Source organism: Hypanus sabinus, chromosome 17 (assembly GCF_030144855.1).
Source record: "Hypanus sabinus isolate sHypSab1 chromosome 17, sHypSab1.hap1, whole genome shotgun sequence".
Taxonomy (NCBI): Eukaryota; Metazoa; Chordata; class Chondrichthyes; order Myliobatiformes; family Dasyatidae; genus Hypanus; species Hypanus sabinus.
The window spans coordinates 3,526,370-3,544,926 of NC_082722.1; the positions used below are offsets into that span (position 1 = coordinate 3,526,370).

At 41.4% G+C, this 18,557-nt stretch overlaps 1 protein-coding gene across 4 annotated transcripts in view; it reads right to left on the reverse strand.

The window, feature by feature from the left end:
* hydin (HYDIN axonemal central pair apparatus protein) overlaps window positions 1-18,557 on the reverse strand; it is a 1,146,554-nt gene that overhangs the window by 177,499 nt on the left and 950,498 nt on the right. For all 4 annotated transcript variants that reach the window (XM_059992477.1, XM_059992476.1, XM_059992474.1 and 1 more), the window contains 6 exons: window positions 17,455-17,641; window positions 15,515-15,626; window positions 7,480-7,740; window positions 4,907-5,052; window positions 1,929-2,138; window positions 394-554 (listed from right to left, as the gene is read on the reverse strand). In XM_059992477.1, the coding sequence (XP_059848460.1) occupies window positions 394-554; window positions 1,929-2,138; window positions 4,907-5,052; window positions 7,480-7,740; window positions 15,515-15,626; window positions 17,455-17,641 (1,077 nt within the window). The remainder of the gene's footprint in view (window positions 1-393; window positions 555-1,928; window positions 2,139-4,906; window positions 5,053-7,479; window positions 7,741-15,514; window positions 15,627-17,454; window positions 17,642-18,557) is intronic.

Consider the following 18,557-nt stretch of genomic DNA (forward strand, 5'->3'; position numbering starts at 1 on the left):
GTTAGGGGACAAGAGTTTATGGGTAACACGAGGGGGAATTTCTTTACTCAGAGAGTGGTAGCTGTGTGGAACGAGCTTCCAGTAGAAGTGGTAGAGGCAGGTTCGATATTGTCATTTAAAGTAAAATTGGATAGGTATATGGACAGGAAAGGAATGGAGGGTTATGGGCTGAGTGCAGGTCAGTGGGACTAGGTGAGAGTAAGAGTTCGACATGGATTCGAAGGGCCGAGATGGCCTGTTTCTGTACTGTAATTGTTACATTGTTATATAGAAACATAGAAAATAGGTGCAGGAGTAGGCCATTATGGTTATATGTCAAGTCAAGTAATCAATCTTTCACCGGGAGTCTCAGAAGGAAATTAGAAATGTCTAACTCCACCATAAGGTACTTACACATAGATTCGACTCTGGTGCAGTAGTGTATCCTTGAAGATAATGCTATCACAAAGACATTCAAAGTTACTGTAATCCACCATGGCACTGATCTTCAGTTCCAGCTCCTGGGTACTGTCTTCTAAAACACTATGGACAGGTTCTGGATCAATCTCCACCACCTGAGGGAGAGACAGAGGAACAAGGATTGAAAGACAAACCTCTAGAAGCAATTCACTGACAACAGCTGAGCTTCAAGTTAATATCAGATAACTGGCATCTGATGCATAGTAGAAGGGTTGGTGGAATCAACTATGTTTCACAGGCATATAGTCAGACACATTAATAGTCAATGCGTAATGTGGCAAATAGAATTAAAGTAGATGGGCAGAAGGGTCAGGCCAGGCCTGCTTCTGTGTTGTATTCATTGCTTGCATTCATTACACATCAAGTCAAGTCAAGTTGCTTTTTATTGTCACTTCAACCATAAACTGCTGGTACAGTACACAGTAAAAATGAAACGACGTTCCTCCAGGACCCTGGTGCTGCATGAGACAACACAAAACTACACTAGACTACCTGAAACAACACCAAACTACATTAGACTTGAGACCTACACGGGACTACATAAAGTGGACAAAACAGTGCAAGACAGTACAATAATTAATAAACAATAGGCAGTAAAGGGCAATTTACAATATGATAATAAATGATGTAAATGTAAACAATGTTTTAGCAGGAATTGAGAAAGAAATGAGCAAAAATTGCATAGGGAGTGGTGTGTGATAGAAACAGGCTCTGCAACCTATGGTCTGTGCTGATAATCAGCCACCCATTTACATGGGTCCTGAACTAATCACATTTGATTCTCTCCATGTCCCCATATACTCCTCCCAGATTATCCTGCTCAACCACACACTACTTGCAAGAGTTGACAATTTGTATAAATATTTCAGAACACACACGTGCACACATGCCTGCATGCTCACTCTGCCTTTCACACGCATGCATAAAGCACACATAAAGCAGCAAACATAACACACAAACACACATACGCACCAGAACTCACAAAATGCTGGAGGAACTCAGCAGGCCAGGCAGAGTACAGTCAACGTTTTGAGCTGAGAGCCTTTACCAGAACTGGAAAGAAAGATAAAATGAAGAGACTCGGCCCAAAACGCCAACTATTTACTCTTCCAGTATGTTTCAAAGGTACATTTACCGTCAGAGAAATGTATACAACATACATCCTGAAAATGCTTTGCCTTCGCATGTTGTGTGTATTGCTTTGGATTGCTAGCGTTTGTAGATTTTCTTGTGCTTGAGACATAAAATATATAAAGACACAGCATGCACACATATGCGCACACACACACACTCACGCGCACACGCACGCACACACGCACGCACACACACATGCACACACACATGGACACATGCGCACGCACACACACACGGACGCATGCACACACACACTTACACACACAGACGCACACAAACACATACGGATGCTTGCATGCACACACACACACGTACGCACACATACAGAGACTCACCTTCTTCTTGGCAGGTCGTACCCCAGTGCCAGCATCAATCCACTTCACGACACTGAGACGATTATCCCAATCTGGAACCTGATCAACAGGCACTGGGAAGATAATCTTCGACATCATGCATTTTACAGCTTGACTGTTGTACGTAATTGGTAGGTCAGACTTTAATGTCACAGTCATATCCTTTGCACATCCAGCATGCAGATGGCCAAACTAACCAAAAATAATTAAGTATAAATTAGGCCAAATATCCACATGAGTTGGGTATATAGGACATGTAGCAATGAGGCTAGTTTGCTAGATTACCTCAGTTGCTGCATGCAGTTAAACAGATATCATATATCTAAGCCAGGACAGGTGGCAGGTCAATACTTGGAATCAGAAACACAGAAGCAGCAAGCAACTGAGATACAATAGTCAGTGCACATCTGGAAATGACCCAAATTTGTAAAAAATGGGATATAAATATGCCAGGCCAAATTCAGCAGAGGGCAAATATCAACGGCTGCCAAAATTCTTCTTAATCCGAACTCATTACATCAAAACTAGTGATAGGTCTACTATAAACAGGTTACAAATTCATGCCTTGCCAAATAGGGGTTTCACTTTTTCCAATATGGTTATCTCCTGAATATCATTTCATATCTGGAAACCTTTTTACAAATAGTCACAATTTACTGGGAACTCACATTATATTTGACATCTTCCTGGAAATCTCCTGTAAATACTAACTAAATGAAACTTGGGAACTAGGCTATTGTGCCTTAACAGAAATGTGGGCAAGCATAGGGCAAGACTGGCAGCTTAACGTTCCAGGATACAGTTATTACAGGTGTGATGGAGTTACAGGTAAGAGAGGTGAGGGAGTTTCCTTTTTGATGGAGGTGTTCATAAGAGTGCTTGGAGGAGATAATTCTGGGGGAATCATCCAGTCAGGCCAAAGTGACCAGCCCTCTCTTGCTCCTACGTTATAGGCCTCCCAACTGTCAATGAGATGTAGAGGAGCACATTAGGAGAGAGATCATAGATATCTGTAAGAATAATAGTGGGAGATTCTAACTTCCCTGACATTGACCGGGCTGCCTATAGTGCAAACAGCTAGGAAAGAGTTAAGCCTGTTAAATCTGTCCAAGGAAGTTCCCTTAATCTAGATATAGAGGGCCCCAGTAACGAAAGTATACACTGGGCCTTTGCTTTGCTTAAGAAGTGACTTAGTGTCAGTCAGGGAGCACCATGGATCCAGTGACTATAATTCTATAAGATTTAAAATAGTTATGTAGAAAGATAGGATGGCTCAGATTCTAAACTGGGACAAGGTCAGTTTTGGAAGCATAAGGTGGTGTTATGCTTTGGAAGCAGAGGCCTCAACCAGCGAGACTGCTTTCTGGCAAAGGGAGGTGTTTATCAATGAGTTCCTGCTTGGATTTAGGGAACGTTCTGGGATTCTCAGCTAATGAGAGATATAAAGAAATTCTGGCCAGTGAGGCAATTGAGAACAAGTGAATCTCTTGGTAACTTTAAAAAGTGCAGGAGTATCCTTAAGAGCGAAATCACGAGGACAAGATTAGGCTATGAGATTATTTGGCAGGCAGTTAAGAAAAATTCCAAGAGAATCTTCAGATATATTAAGAATAAAAGAGTGGCCTGGCAGAGGATGAAGTAGGTCCCCTTAAAGATCAGCATAACCGTCCATCTATAGAGCCACAGGAGATGAGCAAGGTTTTAATGACAGTTTCTCATCAGAATTTACTGTATAGTAAATGATGAATGTGAAAGAAATAAGTGATGTTGTCTTGTACTGCATACTAATTACTAGAGAGGTGATATTGGTAGCCTTAAAACACTCAATGTAGACACTGGACTGACCAAATACATCCTCAGACCTTGTATGAAGTTGCAGGAGAAATTATGAAGACCCTTGTAAAAATATTTACATTTGGACAAATTATATCTAAATAAGGATAGTCTGCAAGGCTTTGTGTGTGGAAAATCATGTCTGACAAGCCCCTAGAATTTTTCAAAGAGGTAACAAGGAGAATTGACGTGGGCAGGGATATCTATATGTATTCTAGAAAGGCCTTTGATGAAGTCCCACATGCTGGTTTGGGAGGTTAGATTGCATGGGATCCAGAAGAGAGTGGATTGAATTCATAACTGGCCTAATAGTAGGAAGCAGAGTGCAATGGTTGAAGGTTGTTTTTCAGACGGGAGGCTTCTGACTAGTAGAATGCCATATGCCATATAGTAGAATGCTGATGCTTATTTATTTATATAAGCAATTTGCATGTGAATACACGAGGTATGGTTAATAAGCATGCAGATGATACTAACAGATGTGATAGTGAAGACAGTGAAAAATTCTATTAAAAACTAAACAGGATCCTGATTAGCCAGATAAATGCAGAAGATCTTGTGGCTGATTCTCCAACACAGAATGGAACGGGACCAGTGTATTCCTGTTCAGGCGGAAGAGGGTGGCATGTTCCAGAAAGAGCAGCTTACCTTTGTAAATGAAATCTGTAATATAATTCATTTTGAACTAGAATTAATTTAATTTAAGTAGTGTGGAACAGGCTCTTTCAGTGCTTGGAGCCAGGCTGCCCAGCAACCTACTGATAATAACCATAGCCTAATCACAGGACAATTTAGAATGACCAATTAACCTATTAAACCAGGATGTCTTTGGATCCTGGGAGGAAACAGGAGCACCCAAGGAAAACCCACATGCACACATGAGGAACATATAAACTTGCTTACAGAGGATGTTAGAATTGAACTCCACATTCTGATGCTCCAAGCTGTAATAGCATTGTCCTAACTGCTTTGCTACGTGATGACCGTGGATTTGGAAAGCTGTAACTTAGTCAGTGTTTTGGTGAGGAAAGACAATGAATTTTTCTCTGGATCCTAACTTATGCTATAGGAAATGTACCTTGCTGTAGGTTTGAAGATACTAGGTTTCATCAGACCTGTTTAATTACCTGTGGAGAGATCTTAAGTTCTTTGATGTCTGAGAACCAGTGAAATCGGACCACATCTGTTGCACTTCGATTGGTCATTGTGAAAGTCACCTGATAAGGCTTGCTGATGTGGCAGTCTCCAAACTGAATGTGGTTCAAGTGTGTTGCTAGGATGAATCACAATAAAATGCTCCTTAATCAGATAATCATATTATTTTTCATTTATGCCGACAAAGAAGGTGACTATTCGACCTTTCAAGTCAATGCTTACTCTCAAAGCAACCTTATAATTTCCCCAACCCAACATACTTTCCTGTAACATATTGTGGCGCTACGGGAGCATGCTCAACAGCCTGCCCTAGCAGTCCTACTGGCCAGCGCTATTTATTGTTCTTGTTTTAAAATATCTTTGTGAGATTATGGTAGGATGTTCAAGTTAATTTATTCTTACATTTTAGCTTGGGTTATACCACTATTCGCTTGTGTGTTTGTGGGCTGCCTGACTGTAACCGGGGTGTGTAATAATCACCTCCTCTGCTTGTATGAGACTGAGTGGTCCCCTATGTAGGTCATAGTTTTTGTGTTTATCACAATAAAGACGTCTGTTGAGATAAACAAGCTTTTGTCGTCTGTCATCATGAATGAAATGCTTGCCACATGAGTGTCAGGAGCAGGATCAGAAATTGATTGTGAAATTGAAGAGCTACAAAGTCAGATGGGGCACCTTAAGCCCTGGGGAATAAGTCGAGGGACCCAGTAGTATGCCTTTCCCACACTCCTAGGCTCGTCTCCTGAAGACGGGACACCAACCAAGAGGGAGAACTAAGAAATGATCATTGTGGCTTCCCAGGGAAACTCGACAGGGCAAGCCCGGGGGATAAGGCAGAGTGGACCACCTACCTCCCTCCCTCACAGCTTGTGCCAGGGAACCCAGGACACTCCAAAATGGGAGGATGGGCAATGAATCACTGTCGCCAGAGATCCTTCAGCAGAACATTGGCCTAATATCACCATCATTGCTGGCAGAGACAGAGAGAGCTGAAGCAATCTTTGATCCCCCCTCCCAGGCATTCCAGTGTAGCCCAAGACCTCCAGGAGAATCCCTCCATTGTTGCCTCCCTCGGGTAGGTTGTTTGGGTGAAGAGCAAGGCCTGTTGATTGGTCAGGGTAGGAAGGGATACGGGGAGAAAGCAGAGGATTGGGGCTGAGAAGAAAATTGGATCAGCCATGATGAAATGGTGGAGCAGACTTGATGGGCCAAATGGCCTAATTCTGCTCCTATATTTTATGGTTATATACATGGACTGTGTGGTGGAGAACGTCAGATGCTGGGCGTTGGTGGACACATGGTCAACCATCCCCATCATCCGTCTGTCTGTCCTCCCCAACATGGGCCAGCTATCACCACCTGGTGCACAATGACGGCGGTTACCTGCGACTGTGCGGCAATGAAAGGGAGAAAGTGGCTACACAGCAGAACATGAGGTGTGGCTCGCCAACATCCAGAACTGGACACTGTGGGGGGGGGGGGGGGGGCGCCGTGTGGACGTACCCAGGCCAACACTGAAGCCTGACTCTCCGGTGAGGCAGACCAGACGGGCGCAGCGACAACCACCCCAGCAATTGAATGAAAATATTGTATCAAATCAGAAACAACAAATGAATTATACTTGACACACCTTCTATACATGTTCCAGCTTTTCACTCCACCCCTTACCTCCCCCTCCTCACCTGGTTTCATCTATCTCTTGCCAGCTTGTACTCCTTCCCCTCCCCCCCACCCCCATCCACCACCTACTTTCTCATTCTGGCTTCTTTCCCGTTTCCTTTCCAGTCCTGATACAAAATTACATTAAACAGCGTCAACTAAGAGGTCTCACTGATTTATGTGCCAGCCAGCTGTTCACAGAGAGTGCAGCCATAGGTCCAGAACTAGACCTGCGATCTTCCACATTGAAATAAATCTTGCAGGAAAACCATTGTGACTTATCTCTCCAGTACTGTGTAATTTAGTTTAGAAGCTCAGAACCAGTCTCCCTTCTGCAAGGATGTCATTTGGAGCTATCTAAAGAATATAATGCTACCAGTATACCTGGGCATGACTCACTAGTCAAAGAGTTTACTTTTCAACTCTGGCAATGATCACACATTGGATACGCGAGCAAGAGAAAATCTTCAGATGCTGGAAATCCAAGCAACGTGCATAGATGCTGGAGGAGCTCAACAGACCAGGCAGGTCCTGCGGAAGGGTCTCGGCCCGAAACATTGACTTTATTCTTTTCCATAGATGCTGCCAGGCCTGCTGAGTTCCTCCAGCATTTTGTGTTTTTACTTATTTCCAGCATCTGCAGATTCACTCATGTTCTCTTTGTGCTAGTATGTTTTCTAGAGTCAGGTCACTGACTCTGAAGAACTGCAAAAGTTTAGCAGCAAAGCAAATGTACAGCATCATAAACAAATCAAAAGCAATTATATTTAATTGGAGCTCAATAGAAGATTACATGAGGAAATCACTGTGAGATTACAGACAGTATTCTGATGATTGGCAGCTAGAGTTCTCACACTGCTGCAGGAGAATGATAAAGAGCACTCACCTTCAATCTCTTTGTCTTCCAGAAAACTAGTGATGTTTTCTTCCTCACCACTTTGCAATAGTCCGTGGATGTTGTCCAGAGTGACATCATCTTGGTAACCCTCACCAACCAGATGTATAATGGTATCCTCATATTGGTTATTGAATATAGTGAGATAGAGTGTTCCATCGAAACGTTGAGCCATGGTTGGTTTGAAGGCAACATCAAACATTGCTTCTTCTCCACTGTTAAGTTTGATAGTGAGCATGCAACTTTCCCTTACTGTGAATAGAAATATAAAACGTCCATTTATACTTACAAGACATGGTCAATCCGGCCCATCGAAACTGCTCTGCCATTGCAACTTGACTGATTTATTTTCCCTTTCAGCCCCTTTCTTCTGCCCTCTCCATAATATTTGATGACCTAACTAACCAAGAACCTATCAACCTTCACTTTAAATATACTCAAAGACGGCCTCCACAGCTGTCCATGGCAATGAATTCCACAGATTCACCACCATCTAGCTAAAGAAGTTCCTTCTCATCTCTGTTCTAAATGGACGTCTCTCTAATCTGAGGCTGTGCCCTCTGGTCCTAGACTCATCCACTATAGAAAACATCCTCTCCATATTCACTCAGAAGAGCATAAGAACACAAGAACATAAGAAATAGGAGCAGGAGTAGGCCATCCAGCCCATCAAGCCTACCCCACTATTCAATAAGATCATGGCTGATCTGTCCATAAACTCAGTTCCATCTATCTGCCTTTTCTCCACAACCCTTAATTCCCCTAATGTAAAAATCTATTTGTTTCTTAAATATGTTTAGTGAAGAAGCCACAACTGTTTCCTTGGGCAGAAAATTCCACAGATTCACCACTCTCTGGAAAAACAGTTTTTCCTCATCTCTGTCCTAAATCTTCTCCCCTGAATCTTGAGGCAATGTCCCCTAGTTCTAGTCTCACCTACCAATGGAAACAACTTTCCGACTTCTATCATATCTATCCCTTTAAAAATTTTGGATGCTTCTATAAGATCCCCTCTCATTCTTCTGAATTCCAGAGAGTATAGTCCCAGGCGACTCAATCTCTCCTCATAGGTTAACCCCTTCATCCCTGGAATCAATCTGGTGAACCTCCTCTGCACTGCCTCCAAAGCCAGTATATCCTTCCTCAAGTATGGAGACCTCCCTGCTCTTGAATTCAATCCCTCCAGCAATGAAGGTCAACATTCTGTTTGCCTCCTTAATAACCTGTTGTACCTGAAAGCCAACATTTTGTGATTCATGCACAAGCACTCCCAAGTCCCTCTGCACAACAGCATGCTGCAATCTTTCACCATTTAAATAATAATCTGCTCTCCTATTATTCCTTCCAAAGCGGATGATCTTGCATTTACCAACGTTGTATTCCATCTGCCAGACCTTGGCCCACTCACTCAACCTATCCACATCCCTCTGTAGACTCTCCACATCCTTTGTACAATTTGCTTTTCCACTCAGTTTAGAGTCATCAGCAAATTTTGCTACACTACACTCAGTCCCCTCTTCTAAATCATCGATGTAATTGGTAAACAGCTGTGAGCCCAGCACCGACCATGCAGCACCCCACTCATCACTCTGTCTAGGCCTTTCAATATTTGATAGGGTTCAATATGATCCCTCCTCATTCTTCTGAACCCCAGTGAGTACAGGCCCAGAGTCATCGAATGCTTCTCACACGTTAACCCTTACATTCACAAAATTATTCTCTTGAACTTCCTCTTGAAATTCTTCAATGCTAGCCATCTTTTCTTAGATAAGGGGCCCAAAGCTGTTCACAATGCTCAAATGCAGTCTGACCAATACCATATAAAGCCTCAGCATCACATCCTTGCTTTTATATTCTAGTCCTCTCAAAATGAATGCTAACATTGCATTTGCCTTCCTCAGCACTGACTCAATTCTGCAAGTTAACCTTCAGATAAATAGATAGTTCATCAATATCAAAGCAAATTGCAGTGTCACTCTAGCATTGTAAGTGCACAGATATACAAATATTAGAAGAGAAATGAGAAAGAATAAAAAATAAGTTACCTCAAAGAGTTTAACGGAAGGAAGTCATCACTTCCCTGGCTGTAGGTTCACTCGTTATGGAGCCTAACAGCAGAGGGTAAGAATGACCTCGTATAGCGCTCTTTGGAGCAGCGCAGTGGTCTTAATCTTTGACTAAAAGTGCTCCTCTGTTCAGCCAAGGTGGCATTCAGAGGATGAGAAACATTGTCCAGAATTGCCAGGGTTTTCCATAGGGTCCTTTGTTCTATCGCAACCTCCGGTGTGTCCAATTTGACTTCTATAACAAGCTGGCCTTTCTAATCAGTTTATTGAGCTTGTTGGCATCATCCATGTTGATGCCATTGCCCCAGTACACCACTGCATAGAGGATTGTACTGGCGACAGGTAGAACATGTATACACAAAGGGACCTTATTCTCCTTAGGAAGTAGAGGCAATTCTGGCCCTCTGGTGTTCTACTCAAGTCTGACATCCAGGTTCACGTCCAGGTACTTTAGGTCTCCACCACATCCATGTCCTCAACATCAATACTAACAGGGAGCAGTTCAGGCTTGGTTTTCTGAAAGTCCATCACCATCTCCTTTGTCTTACTGATGCTGAGCTGCAGATGATTCAGCTTGCACCATTTGACCAAATCCTCCATCAGGCCCTGCATTCATCCTCTTCTCCTCCCTTTATACCTAACTATTCCTGAGTCATTAGAGAATTTCTGCAGATGACATGACTGAATGTTGTATCTAAAGGCATACAGAGCAAACAAGAAGAGGGCCAACACAGTCTGCTGTGGGGCCCCAGGGCTGCTTATAGCCATGTCTGACACACAGCTCTGAAGCTACACAAACTGTGATCTGCCAGTCAGGTAGCCCATTATCCAGGATACAATGGAAGTGCTAACCTGCATTGAACAGAGCTTCCCCCCCCCCAACAATGAGGGCTGCATGGTATTGATCAAAAAACATGATCCTCACAATGCTGCCCTGCTTTTCCAAATCAGGAAATCATGCACAAGGACTCTTTGTATCTTTGACTTCTGAATTTTTCTGACTGTTTAGAAAATCGACTCTGCCTTTATTCCTTCTAACAAAGTATATGACCATACACATTCCAGCACTATATTCCATCTACCAATTCCTTGGTTATTCTCCCAGTCTATCCAGGTCCTTCCTCAGACTCATTGCTTTCTTAACACTACCTGTTCCTCCACCTATTTTTGTATTTTCTGCAAACCTGGCCACAAAGTCATCAATTCCGTCATCCAAATCATTGACATATAGTGTGAAAAGAAGCGGTCCCAACACCAACCCTTGCAAAACACTAGTCACCAGCAGCCAACCAAAATATGCTCCCTTAATTCCGAGAGCATTCTGCCTCTTGCCTGTTAGCCAATCTTCCAATCATACTAGTATCTTTCCTATAATACCTTGGGCTCTTATCTTGTTAAGCAGAATCATTCATGGCATTTTGTCAAAGACCTTCTGAAAATTCAAGTAAACAACATCTTTTGTCTATTCTGCCTGTAATTTCCTCAAAGAATTCCAACATGTTTGTCAGGTAAGATTTCCCATGCAGACTATGGCCTACTTTATCATGCTGCCCCAAGTACCCCAATAGACTCCAACAACTTCCCAACCACTGAAGTCAGGCTACCTGGCCTATAATTTCCTTTCTTCTTCCTCCCTCCTTTCTTAAAAGTAGAGTGATAGATTTTTCAATTCATCTGGAACCATTCCAGAAGCTAATGATTCTTAAAATATTATTACTAATGTCTGCACAATCTCTTCAGCTACCTCTTTCAGAACCCTGAAGTGCAATCCATCTGGTCAAGTTGACTTATCTACCTTCAGACCTTTCATCTTCCTGAGCACCTTCTCCTAGTAATAGCAACTAAACTCTCTTGCCCTCTGACACTCTTGAATTTCTGACATACTGCTGGTGTCTTCCACAATTAAGACTGACTCAAAATACTTTTGTCCACCTTTTCTCTCCCACATTACTACCTCTCCAGCAGTCCAATATCCACTCTCTACTCTCAATATATCAGAAAAAATTTTTTGGTATCCTCTCTGATATTATTGGCTAGCTTACATTCATATTTCATTTTTTCTCTCCTTTTTTATTGCCTTTTGTTGAGTTTTAAAAGCTCCCCAATCCTCTCATTTGCCACTAATTTATGCTATATTAAATGCATTTTCTTTTACTTTTATGCTGTCTTTGACTTCCCTTGTCAGCCTCAGCTTCCTCATCTTCCCATTAGATTACTTCATCATCTTTGGAATGAATCTATCCTGCGTCTTCTGAATTGTTCTGAGAAACTTCAGCCACTTTTCTGCCATCATCCCTGCTCGTGTCATCTCCAACCAACTTTGGTCAGCTCCTCTCTCATGCCTCTGTAATTCTTTTAACTCCAGTGGGACAGGGATACATCTGACTTTATCTTCTCCCTTTCAAACTGCAGGATACATTCTATCATATTCTGATTACTACCTCTCAAAGGTTCCATTACCTCAAGCTCCCTAGTCAAATCTCATTCATTACACAAAAGCCAATCCAGAATTGCCCTTTTCCTTTTGGTTCAACTAAAAGTGGCTTTGAAAAGTCATCTCATAGATATTCTTCAAATTCCCTTTCTTGGGATCCAGCAGCAATCTGGTTTTCTCAATTAGCTGCACATTGAACTCCCCCATAATGTTACCCTTTTTAACCTACTATTTCTATTACCTGTTGAAGTTTATATCCCACATCCTGGCTACTCTTTTGGGTCCTCTAGGACTAGCAAAAACACCTCCCTTGACATGTATAATGCATGTATAATCAGGTATAACGTAAGCTAGATAAAATGACTTAGGGGTATAATGTATTGAAATTATTCTACATGGTGTGGAATGGCCACTGCTTAATACCAGATAAAAATGCAGAAAGTTATAAACTCAACCAGCTTCATTTTGGGCATTAGCCTCCCCAGCATCAAAGACATCTTCAGAAGCTGACGCCTGAAAAAGATGGCATCTATCTTTAAGGATTCCCATCCCTTGTGACATGCGCTCATTGCTACGATCAACAGGAGGCTCAGGATTCAAAAAGGTGACTCACAAACAACTTCTCAATAGCAAAAAAGGATGGACAATGGATGTTGAAAAATGATGAATAAAAATAAAGATATTTCTGTCTAGGGTTTATTGCTGCTGATATGCAAACCAATGGGAGAAATAATGTTCACATTAGTTTACCTCTGGAAAATGCAGGGGGAAAAAGCGAAGGCAGTACAATTCCATCACAGCTGTACCAACTGCAACAGCAATTAAATCAAGACAAATATTGGAGGTATTGCCTGTGGATTAATCCAGCAGTTTTAAAGAGCTTTTAAATTCAGACAGCAGAATAGATGATGGAAGATCAAGAGAATAGGTAATAAAAAAATCTTTATTGACTTCATGTTCAGGGAGTCTGCTTTCATTATCAGCATTACAATCCAGTTGTGGAACGAGCTTCCAGTAGAAGTAGTAGAGGCAGGTTCAGTATTGTCATTTAAAGTAAAATTGGATAGGTATATGGACAGGAAAGGAATGGAGGGTTATGGGCTGAGTGCAAGTCGGTGGGACTAGGTGAGAGTAAGCGTTCGGCACGGACTAGAAGGGCCAAGATGGCCTGTTTCCATGCTGTAAGTGTTATATGGCTATATCATTGGTTGGAGACAGCTCCCTAGCATTCAGCCTACTTTTTTGCTCTGTACTTCTTTTTCTGCAGTGGTTAGAAATTCTGTTAATAATTACAGAGACGATGTAGTAGGGAAATGAACTTACCTGCTCGGAAACTGGATTCCGAGGTTTTAAATTTTTTTTTATATATATTCATGTCACTGTCAGTTGATTTATTAACCATCCTAAATTTGGTAATATGTTTATATATAAGAAGAAACAATGAAAACTTTGTTTTTCATGTTATTCACACAATTCAATTCATTGCATGGCTACACCAATGAAGCACAAGGGAAAAACAATGACAGAATGCAGAGTAAAGTGCAGGGTGGATGGGGTATTTGGTGGATGAACGGTTTGTTAGGCTATTTGAGAAGATTGTGAATATCAATCACCCTGGTGGTCTTAAGTCACAGGCTGGTTTGACAAATTAAGTGTGGCACATTTGCTTTTCTGAATAACTTGATGAGTTTTTGCCAGCAAATAGTTGTCTCCAATACTGCTACTTGTTTTCATTCCAGCTTTATTCATTGCAGAAATTTAAATATCCCCACTTTCATGTAAGAATCAAACAAATGCTTCCTAATCAATCCTCAAGCTTCGGCAGCCTAGTGTCTGAGTCACCACGCGATCACTGAATTCATTTCAGAGAGTGACCCATAAAACTATTTAGAGATCCTGAAATAATGTTCTTTGCACTATGTTTCTGATATTAAAAACTAGTATTAGGCCAACAAAAAAACCATCATGCATCCTAGTACAGATAGAAAACATTCTAAACAAACAACATTCACTTGGAAAATACAGAGCTAAACAGAACAAAGTAATCTCAGCCATATCTCTATTGACTCTAACTCAAGTCTGTCCTAAACTCAACCAGAATCCGAATCCATCCTGTAAGAGCTAGAGCCCTTCGACAGCCCACTTAACTGAAATCCAAAACCAACCCATTCAAATGGAACACGAAGTACCCACTGAAAGTAAACACAGAACTGAACGGAAAACTGCCTGGCCTCACTAGAATGAAAATTGATCCAACTAGAAAACCACAATATAATCAGAAAACATTATTGAAAATACAGTCACAGCTGAAATAAATTGTTATGTGTGTCCAACTGTTTGCTTCCCTTTCTTGGCTTCTTTATTCTGGTTCAGTGGATAGGTTAGAACCAAGAAACCTACTTTGATTATACCTTCTCCAATCTAAGGATGCCATTCCATTTTCCCAGTTTAATTTTCTTCATCCCATCTTTCCTGATGAATCCATCTTTCACAATTGTGCTTCTATGATTCCTTCTTTCCCCTCAGTCATGGGTTCCCTTCCATCGTAGGTGACAAGCCTATTCATTTCACTTTCACCCAGAAGACCCTTTTCCATTTGTTTTCAAGGTGTACCCATTCTCTCCATTGCATGGGTCAAGTTCTGAATACTCCAATTTACTCCATCATCAAACTGGTTCCCTCCCCCTCCTTTCAGCTTTCTGATGAGAGAATCCCTTCATCAACACCACTCTTTCATCTGCAGCAACTTAAACAGATTACTTTTCATGGCATCTTCCCAAGCAATCACAGAAGATGTATTCATGTCTCGCTTCCATTCTTCCTCCCTCTGTCCTAGAAGTACTCTCAGATAAACTCAAATGTATTTGTACCTCTACCAATTTTGTGTGCTTTATTTCAAACTCTCCTTTACACTGGGGAAATCAAACATAGATTGGCCTGCATAGTCCACAGTGATGACCCTGAACTCTAAAGCACCTGTCAGTTTAAGTTGACCATTCCATTCCTATTCTGACCCTCCATCTTTATTCACTGCTTCAATGAAGCTCAATGTAAACCTCAGTTTATACTTAGCACAGTACACCTGTCAGGACTGAACAACGAAATCATCAAGTACAGCCAATGGGTGAACCAGTTCTGCTTCTCACATTGCAAGCATTATCTTTTCCTCCATTCTTCTGAATTTCATATATATTAATTGTCTCCTATTTACATGAACTTATGTAGCCTGTCTCATTCAATGGCTTATCAGCTAGCTCCAACCTCACTTCCTTCTCTGTCTGTTTCCCATCTGAAATATGCTTCCTTTTGTTCTCTCATCTCTACAACTGAAGGCATGTTTGATTTCAAACTTTTCTTAACTGTAATGAAAGAAACTGAAATATTAATTTGCATTTCTTTCCCCACATAAGCAACCTAACCTGCTGGAGTTTCTATAATTTCTTGTTTCTATTTCAGATTTCCAGCATCTGCAGTTTTATTGATCATTTTTATGGTTTGATTTTATTGTTAGTTTCATGCTTGTTACCTCTGCTTGGGTCCTCTTCTTTGATGTGACTTTCCTTAGGATAGAGACATTTAGTACCAATGCATTGCTTCAGAGAAAACACTCCACAGTCATCGGAAAGATTGATCGATACCTATCATGAAAAACACCCAACTGTTCAGTTTACTTGAGCCAAAGGATAAATGTTGTCCCACTACAAACACGTCCTGACAATCTGTCCTGGTGTAGGATCTCAACCCAAAATATCAACAATACCTCCCCTGCATAGATGAAATGTTGTCTTTGAATATTGTTTAAAAGGGGTGGACAGGATGTGAAAGATTGCCATGGGTAGAGCTGGATGTACCATTTGATCAGAGGAAGCTTGCCAGACTGAGTGGCATACTTGTGCCCCTAACCCTACCATCATTAAACACCTCACCCACACTGCAACACTATGCCTGAAAGGCAAAACTCTTAAAATGTCTGTATTCTATTTATGCAAGGAAGCTTGGCAGTTATTGGCATCAAGTGAATTGAAACACAAGCAGGTGTGGATTATTCTGGCTCACATTAGGTTTAGAGTCATAGAGTTATAGAAGGGTACAGCTTAGAACCAGACCCTTAGGCCTATCTAGTCAATGTCGAACTATTCAAACTGTCTATTCCCATCAACCTGCACTTGGGCTATATCACTGCCATTCATAACCCTATTCAAGCTTCTCTTAAATGTTGAAATTGAGCTTGGATGCACCACTTGTGCTGGCAGCTCGTTCCACACTCTCACAACCCTCTGAGTGAAGAAGTTTTTCCTCATGTGCCCCTTAAACTTTCACCTTTCACCCTTAACCCATGACCTCTAGTTGTAGTCCCACCCAACCTCAGTGTAAAAAGCCGATTTGCATTTACTCTGTCAATACCCATCATGATCTTGTATACCTCTATCAAAACTCCCCTCAGTTTTCTATGTTCCAAGGAATAAAGTCCTAATCTATTCAATATTTCCTTATAACTCATGTCCTCCATACCTGGAAAAATCATTGTAAATTTTCTCTGTACTATTTCAATCTTACTTACATATTTTGTGTAGATAGGGAATCAAAACCTGCACAAAATACTCCAAATTGGGCCTCATCAATGTTTAATACATAACATCCCATCTCCTGTACTCACTACTTTGTTTTATGAAGGTCAATATGCCAAAAGCTTTCTTTACAACCCTATCAATCTATGCCATCATTTTCAATGAATTATGGACCTGTAGTCCCAGATCCCTTTGTTCTACCACATTCCTCGGTGCCCTGCTGCTCACTGGGTAAGACCTACATCGATTGGTTCTAACGAAGTGCAACACTTTACACTTGTCTTCATTAAATTCCATCTGCCATTTATTCAGCCCATTCTTACAGCTAATCCAGATCCTGCTGCAAGCTCTGACAGCTTTCCTTGCCGTTCACTACACCCCCAAGCTCGGTACTTGCTGATCCAGTTAATCATGTTATTATCTAGATGATTGATTTGATGACAAACAACAATGGACCCAGCAACACTCCTTGCGTTGGAACTCCTTACACGATCTGTACATTATACTCATGAAATTCTACCTGGAAGGCACTGAACTCAGCAAAACATGATTGGAGTTGTTAACCAGGACCCTTCGTCTTCAAACTTTCACTTGAAAAGCTGAGATAGTCTTCTGGTGCTTTCAATTATTACTTAACACTCAATTTCACATTATTCTCAGGTCAACATCTTTATACTCCCAGTCAACCCTAAGGTACCTACAGATCAATTCATTAATGCTGGTGTGGATCTTTTGGTGCTGCTATCAAATCTGAGGCCATTAACATCACTGCGCAAATTTGTTCACTAAATTTACGTTCTACTGTAGAAAACAACTAAATATGTGAAGTGCAGTGAAAACAGAATTGCTGTGCGTTGCATCACTACTGAATGTTCATTTGAGGAGTTCACTACTTTACCTGTGCGGGTAAGGTACCATCATTTTTCAAGACAACAGGCAGCTTCTCTGTCTGACCCAGCAGTAAACGTGAGTATATAAGCAAAGGATTCCCTATCTTATTACGCAGAAGTGGACGAAGGATATTAATTCTTGGCAGGTTGCCTTCTCCGACAATATCAAACAGCAGGGATTTGCCTTTAGGAATACTGCAAAAAAAAAAGATGCACTTAAATATCCTTCAAAAATACATTTCAATCTTCTGTTTGTCTACATATTTTGGTCCCTGTAATTCTTACATTAAGAAAACAAGTTTACTAGATGTTGCTGATAAATTTTATTACATTGAATGAGGCTAAATCTGCAGCTTGAAAACACTTTGATCACCCCATGTCCATGTGTGACTCGTCTCTCACTCTCATCTCCTCTTCCCAGTTAGTCTTTGCTTTCTGGAATTCCTTTCTCCATTATCTGCATTAGGTCTTTTTCTGTCTGCATCAACCACACCCCATGACAAATATTTGCAAAGATCCACGCTCAACACACTGTCACAGAATTAAACCGAAACTCTTTATTTGATCAGATTATTGCATATTTAAGCCTCACATTCTGATTTTACCCAGAAATGGAAATACTTTATCCATATCCTTCCTTTGAAAGTCCTTACTGAAGCCTGCTGCTGGGTTTCTCTTTTCTGAAGGAATGACTCAGTGCCGCAGTTGAAGATGCAGCCTTGCAATTTGTTTGTGATCTTGGGTATCCCCTGTGCGGTGGTCACAATTTCTCCTCATGACCATTCTTCTCACACCCCAAAACCGCTGGTAGATTAATTAGCTGCTGTAAAGTACTCCTTTATGTCAGTAAATGACAAATGAATCAAAGGAGAGTTGATGGGAATGTTAGAAAGAGAAAAAAACGCAGATGAGGCTGATCTAAGAGGCTGATGCTATTCATCTCCTGCGTGCTGGCCTGAACCAGATGGGTTAAATTCAAACAACACACACAAAATGCTGGTGGAACACAGCAGGCCAGGCAGCATCTATAAGGAGAAGCACTGTCGACGTTTCAGGCCGAGACCCTTCGTCAGGTCTAACCGAAAGGAAAGATATTTGAAAGTCAAATAGG